General features: G+C 29.0%; 1 protein-coding gene across 1 annotated transcript; it reads left to right on the top strand.

Annotated features, from left to right (window-relative positions):
- The first annotated feature begins 3,617 nt into the window (after window positions 1-3,617).
- LOC123194168 (brassinosteroid-responsive RING protein 1-like) lies at window positions 3,618-4,094 on the top strand. The gene has a single exon (XM_044607328.1). It carries the CDS (start codon window positions 3,618-3,620, stop codon window positions 4,092-4,094), a length of 477 nt encoding a protein of 158 aa, XP_044463263.1.
- Window positions 4,095-7,343: the final 3,249 nt, after the last annotated feature.

A 7,343-nucleotide genomic window follows, 5' to 3' on the forward strand; every position in this document is an offset into this window, starting at 1 on the left:
CATCATTTTATATTACCACCGCCTTTTTTTCGTTCTTTTGCTAAGATGAAGAACACCATGGATAAGATCACTTGATTTCCCACGTTTATATTTCTTTGATATAGCCAAAGCTGGTCGGCTTAATATATATGGTGGTGTGCTTTCTTGACCCATGGAATCTTGGGAAAGTTTGTCTGATCTGCTGGTATAATCCTTATCCGAAACATATAAATAAATTTAAATGCAGTTGCATTTAGTTTTGTTTTAAGATGTATTATAAAGTAGTGTAACTTACGTGCTGATATTATTTTATATTAATAAATATTTTTATATTTTATTATTTTGGGTCATGACCAATACAAAGTGAAGTACAAATAAAAAAGTATTTTACTCTGTAACGCAAGTAATAGGAGTTTGTTTAATGCAATAGTGAGAGTCTGTTTAGAGATAATTTTATATAATGGTGAGAGTCTGTTTATATTGTAATGAGAGTTTATTTAGAAAGAATTTTATAATTTTTTATAATAGTGGAAGTCTGTTTATGTAGTAATGAGTAGGGTTAGATTTGAGCCGAATCGAGCTTAAGCTCGCTTGAGCTTGAGCTTGAGCTTGGCTCGGTTCATATATAGTTGAGCTCGAGTTCGTGAAAGTCAAGCTTAAATTTGGTTCGAATTTGATTTGATTCATTTTTTGTTATTAAAACGATGTCGTTTTAATACATATTGATCAAAACGATGTGGTTTTGTATCAAAATTTTTAATTGGAAAATTTGACGAATAGTTCGAGTTCGAGCTGGAGTTGGCTCGGTTCAAGTCCAGCCCTAGTAATGAGAGTTTATTTAGGCAGAATTTTATACCATATTGGAGAGTCAGTAAATGTAGAGTCTATAAATTATTCTAATTTATGTATTTTAAATTCATTTGTCAATCAAATCAGGAGATTGTTCTCCAAAAATAGTTTTCCTTTTTCCTACAATTTCTGTCCTTTCTTTGATATATAATGAATGGACATCATGATGGAAAGCTAAGGTAAAAAATTATGCATTTAACATGAAATAGTTAGGTCATGATGTATCTAAAAAATCATAAAGCTAGGAATACTAGTTTGATTATCCGAGTGAAGGTTGTGAGCGTTGTTAATTAAATTTACATACGATGACCAAAAAGTTAGAATTGATTAGTGTATTTAAATAAATGGATAATAATTTGTTAAGAGATGATTAGTTAGGGTTAGGGAGGAAGAAGGGGGAAAGTGGAATGGTGATGCGCAACATGTAAAACCAGTTTTGCTTACATTGGATTGGATGTGTGATCCTGGCTGGAGTCATGATAATGTGGGTTTCTTTTCTTTATAATCAAATTATGGTATGATTTAGAAAAGGACCAAAATCTTAACCGTCTGTTAAAAGAGACAGAGAGTAGGTGGGATGTGAGTAGGACGATGGTGTCATGACAGGTCAGGACCCCTTTCTTTGTGATCATGTTGAGTCACTTTCGTCCACTTAATAAATTTTGTTAATATTTATTTTTTAAAATTATATTGTAATATATATTATATTTTAAAATATATTTATTATAATATATTAATTTTATATATTTTATAATATATATTATTTTTTATTTATATTATAATAATAATGTATAGTGTAATAAACAGGAGGGACTTGGTTGTGAATGGATCAGGTGATCGAAGTTTCTGTGGCCGACCACCCTTCCAATTGGTTAATGCCCTGGCCTGCATCACAAACCTTTCCCATCATTATTATTATTTTATATTAAAAATCGGTCCAATCATTAACAATTTTTATTTTCCATATTTAATAATGCATTAAGAAAGTATCATAACGTCATTAAAATGTTACTGGAAATTGAGTGATTAAGGATCTAATTGGTCTATGAGAATTACATTGAGGTGTGGTCCTGTTGGTTGTTAGCTTTAACTTTAACCTATCATTTTCGTGGTTTGTAGAGATAGTAATTTTAGTCCAAATTCAGGATCTTTGCCCCTTCTCAACTCTAGCAGAGAAAATATTTTTTTGATAAAAACTAAAGAAGAGACAAAAAATTTTAATTATAGAGAGACAGATGGAGAATAGGATAATCGAACTCTATCTCTCTTTGTTGTCATCTCTAATGGTCCAATTTGCTTTAGTATGTTAATGCTCTGAGAAAATATGGATGAACACTAACTCAAATTTGTTTACAGCTAATATAAATATAAACACAAACTTCACTAACACCCTTATCATGATTAATTTAAAATAAGATCAACCAAAATTTTAAAAATTCTCTCTAAATTTTTATTATAAAATGTAAAAGCAATGTTATGTGTACATTTTTTTTTAAACATAAATGTATTAACATATGATATATTATCTTTATTTTAGTCAAAGGACTTGTTCCCACCCAAAATTTAATGCACATCTAAACTCCCACCCTCAGCTTTTAAAAAACCTAACTACCTACTTATCATCTATTTTTTGTTATATTTCTAAGTTACTTGAAGGGCAAAAATATCATTTATTAGTAATATTTAAAATATATAATTATTTTATCTTCTTTTTTTTCTAGATTTTGAAAAGTAACAATTTCATTTCAAACTTAACTTTTTCAATTTTGAAAATTGACTTTTTCCCCTCAATCTCTATGGTTTTCTTTTCTTTTCTCTCCGACCATTATCTCAGTCTCCAGTGACTCTCTCTTCCTACCTTAAACCTTCGTCGATACTTCCTCTCCCTCCTTGATGGTATTTCTGATGTTGTTATCACTATGTTTGGTTGAAAAATGAGCGAGAGATTTGAATCTCCCTCTTGTTTTTCTGGAGTCATTGAATCTTTTTCGGTGGTTGATGACATCACATCGAAGGATGAAGGAAAGGGTTGGTTCCTCTTCCCTCTCTTTTTCCAATTTGTTCGCAAGAATGTGCGAAGGAGAGTTGGGTTTTTCCTAGCCTTGGTTGCTCGAATTTTCACTGGCAATGTCGACTTTCTTCATTGGATTTCTTAGTCGACAACGTCAGTTGTGCCTTGGACTTCTTTATCAACAAGAGATGAAGAGAGAAACCACTGGAGATGAAGAGAGAAAATTGTGGAAGATAGGGGTGCAACTGTGATGTTTCTAAACTTAGTGGGGTAGTTGAAATGAAGATTATGAGGAAGATGAGTGTGGAAGCCTAGGTAGGGGAAAATACCATTTTTCTAAACAATGCGCTCTTCAACAAATTTTGGCCTTCCATGAGCATGAGGAATAAATATTAATAAGGGTAAATTAATAATTTAAAATTAAATTAATAGAATATGTTAATTTTAATTATTAATGGGTGAATATTTAGGGTTTTGGAAAGTTAAAGGTGAGAGTTGAGAAATGCATCAAACCTTGGGTGGGAATAAGTCATTCAGCCTTTTATTTTTAATTTAAAATCATTAATTATTTGATAATACATCATTTATATATATATAATAAGTTGATGTAATTTTTTAAAAATATAAATACACCTACACGTGCGCATTTGAGTCACTCTCTCTGGCATTGCCAACTTAGCCTTATAAATGCCCTACTGCCCTTTGCAAGCATCCCTCCCTCTTTTCTGCACTCTTGTTCACTTTTCCCTTTCTTCCTAACTCCCTCTCCTTTCTTCAAATGGGTTTCTTTCTAGATGACGTCGACGCAATACTGTCACACGTTCTCTACAGAACCGCGGTTGCCATTACTCTTCTCAGATGGCTCGTAACATGGGCCATCCGATTCCGCAGCAGAAATCGTGACCGTCCCTCGTTTACTTCAGAGACAATCAAAGAAAATCTAGTTCTCGCCTCTTTCGGAGACGTGCAATGGAGGGTTCCAGAAGTTTCTGAGATGTGTGCCGTGTGTTTGAGTCACATCGACGAGAACGATCTGGTACGTGAGCTCAGAAACTGTTGCCATTACTTTCATAAAGATTGCATCGATAAATGGGTGGATTACAATGGGCAAAAGACTTGCCCGCTTTGCCGCGCCCCCTTGTTGACTCATTCACAGATCAGACAAGAGCCCAAGAACGAGACCAGTTGGGCGGTGGAGAGATTTGTGTATCTGTTTGGCGACGATCTGCATACGGAGATGCATCAATTACAGTGATCGATTATTGGCTGCCAATTTGGTACTTGTGTAAACAAATAAGCTCTCAACTTGTACATAAATATATGAATTCTTTTCCACCTGTTTATGGTGGATGTAATTGTGTTGGTTAATGGATAAAACTGTTCCAGTCTTCCTTCCTGGATTGGCAAAAATTGTATATGGTTGTCTTTTGGTAATGTTGTTAATCGAGCATGATTTGGCCTTGGTCTAGTGGTTCAAAGTTACGGGTGGATATAAATCAAATTAAGGCTGAATATCTTTTTGTTTGACTTTGAATTGAATAAAAAATAATTCATTTTAAGTTTATTAAGTCAATATTGAAGGTGATTCGAGTTTGATTTGAATAAAAATGATTTGATTCAAATTTAGTTTAAGTTTATGGTTTAAATATGTGATTTAGATTTATTATTTAAATTCATGACTAACTGATTAAATGATATTATTTTATCTAATAATTAAATAAAATTATTTTAGAATTTATTTAATATGATTTGAATCGAATCACGAAACAAGTTTAAATTGAATTGAAATATCTCGTAAATCAGATTGAATAAAACTTTATTTAGGGCAAATTCAATTCGATTTTAAAAATGAATTGAATCTCCAAATTCAAATTCAATCTAAATTAGAGTTAAACATATTTGAATCAAGCTAAATAAATTAAGCCAGCTTTCAATCTAGAGGCAATTAGGCCCAGTTTTTATTTTGCATTGTCTTATATATTTGACCCAAACGGATTTTATACGTTAATAAAAAATAAAAATAACCAAATAAATAAAGTAGAGAAATATTTTTAAGCAATAAAGTTAGCCTTAAAAATGTCTACACGAAAAAAATATTATAAATTTAAAATTCACTTGAACTATATATTATAATCTTAAGCCTATATTTCTTACATATATCTTAAATTTAAATTATCATAATCATTCAAATTATTTATTTGATGAAAATATGCTTTTATTTTTCAGATTTTATAATTAATATTTTTTTATTTTTAAATTGAAATAGAAGAAACAGCGTAGAAATAATTATTTAAGATTTGAAGGATATTTTGGGTATTAAATGAAAATTTTCTATAATAATATTACATAAATGGATCAAAAGATGAAATGATAAATAATATCATATGGATGTAAGATATATAATAAAATTATATATATCTATTTTAAATATATAAATAAATATATAATTAAAATATATTATATAATTATATTTTAATTTAAATAAATTAAATATAATATATATAAATAAATATATATATATATATATATATATATATATATATATATATATATATATATATATATATATTTGTGTTAATAAAATACGTACACGCCACTTTCCGATAAAATATTCCTTGGTTGATTCAAACGCATGAAAAACATTGGTGTAAAATAGTCCTTAGCTCAGCATAGGGCCCAGTCCTTGGAATAGGGCGACCAGACCCTATAACACCGGGGTCCGGTTGAAGGGGCGACTTGGGCCCTCCTCCCTTAGCCTGAGCATTAAGCCCAAGCCCTAAGGACCAAGTTTTCTTTTTTTAGTTATAGAGGAAAAGTTCAAATGTTTTAATTGAAGAAAAAAGTTGCATCTAATTTCCATAACTTAAGGGAAAATCTTTCTTTTGTGATAGAAAGTAGAGGTGTGTATGGTCCAATTTAGGAAAATTTTCAAACTAAATTTAAAAAAATGGTTTAGCAAACTCTCAAATTAAAATAAATCATTTTATATTTCAAATCAAACTAAACAGATGTGAATATTTGTGATCTGATTTGGTTTGATTTACGGTTTAAGTATATAAAAATAAAATATAATATTATCAACGAAAGATGTGTTACCAATAACATTTTTTTACATTTTATTCTTTTATATATCTATAAAGTTTCTTGAAATGTAAATATTTTTAGTTTTAATAATTTAGATATATAGATGATGTGTCATCATATAATTAAATAATTTTAAACTAAAGATACAATAATATTTAATCTTATGATAACATATTATCTGTATATCTAAATTATATATTAAAAGTATGTACATATAACATTACTTTAAAATTAAAAATAGAGATAATGAAAAATCTGTGTATATTTATTTGTAATATTTGAACTTTTGATCAATTTTTCTTTATTTAATATATACTTTTTTTTTATACTAAATGTAATTTAGAAGATTGAAATGTAAAGATGTCATCATGCTTTTTTTTATATAGTTTATACATTTTTATACAAAGACTTCTTGCATATAAAATGGTAAATATATTTTTGGAAAACTTTTCATCTTAGAAACAATGTGGTTTATACCAACTACCCTTATGTTATTGTAGTGTTGTCACAAGCCACCATGCCTAGACCAGGCTAGGACACTTTTGAAGATAGCAATGAACCAACGTAGTCAAGTTATCTCGATGATTAAAGATCTAAATAAAATGATAAGACTAGGTTATGACAATATAAGAATGTTTTGTTGTTGGGAGAGTGATGTGAGGTTAAGAAGATGAGGGAACATACTAAAATGACTTATGAAATGACTTTGAAGGTAAACCTAAGGGTGTAAATGAGTCTAAACTATTGTTGAACCCTACTTGAGTTTAAACTTATTGTTAATTGGCTTAGTGAGTTTAGGAGTTCATGACTTAACTTTAATAAAATAACGATAAACACTTAAAAAATTTAAATATTATAGTTAAATTTTTATAAATTTACCCATTAACTTCAAATAAGAAGATAATTGACAAATATATAAATTATTAAGTTTACATATAAAATTAAAAAAAATGTAATGTATAAATATAATTTTTTTATCTAAAATCAAGCCATTTTTGTCTCAAGTTCAAGCTTAGCCTTAATGTCAACAACCCAAGCATGAGCCAAACTTTACTCAACTTAATTTGACTTGATTACACCCTTAAGTGAAGCTGAGTTCAACTGTCACAGTGAAAGATATTAAATCTTAGTCCTTCTTCGCCCTCTTATTTTTCCACTTTACTAAAGTTGATGGTGAACAATTCGTGAACAATGAGTATTTTTAACATAATTTACAACAAATTATGTTGACAATTTATTAAATTGATGCGAAAGTTGAATGGAGACATGTTTTGTCTGAGAAAGTTAATCAAAAGATATTAATGTTATTCGATACGATAATATGATAATTTAAAAAAAGAAATAATTCGATATAATATAATAATTTAATTTTTTAATATTGTGTTAGATTTTTTTTTTCACGAAATGTTTTATATAAAAA

Source organism: Mangifera indica, chromosome 13 (assembly GCF_011075055.1).
Source record: "Mangifera indica cultivar Alphonso chromosome 13, CATAS_Mindica_2.1, whole genome shotgun sequence".
NCBI classification, from domain to species: Eukaryota; Viridiplantae; Streptophyta; class Magnoliopsida; order Sapindales; family Anacardiaceae; genus Mangifera; species Mangifera indica.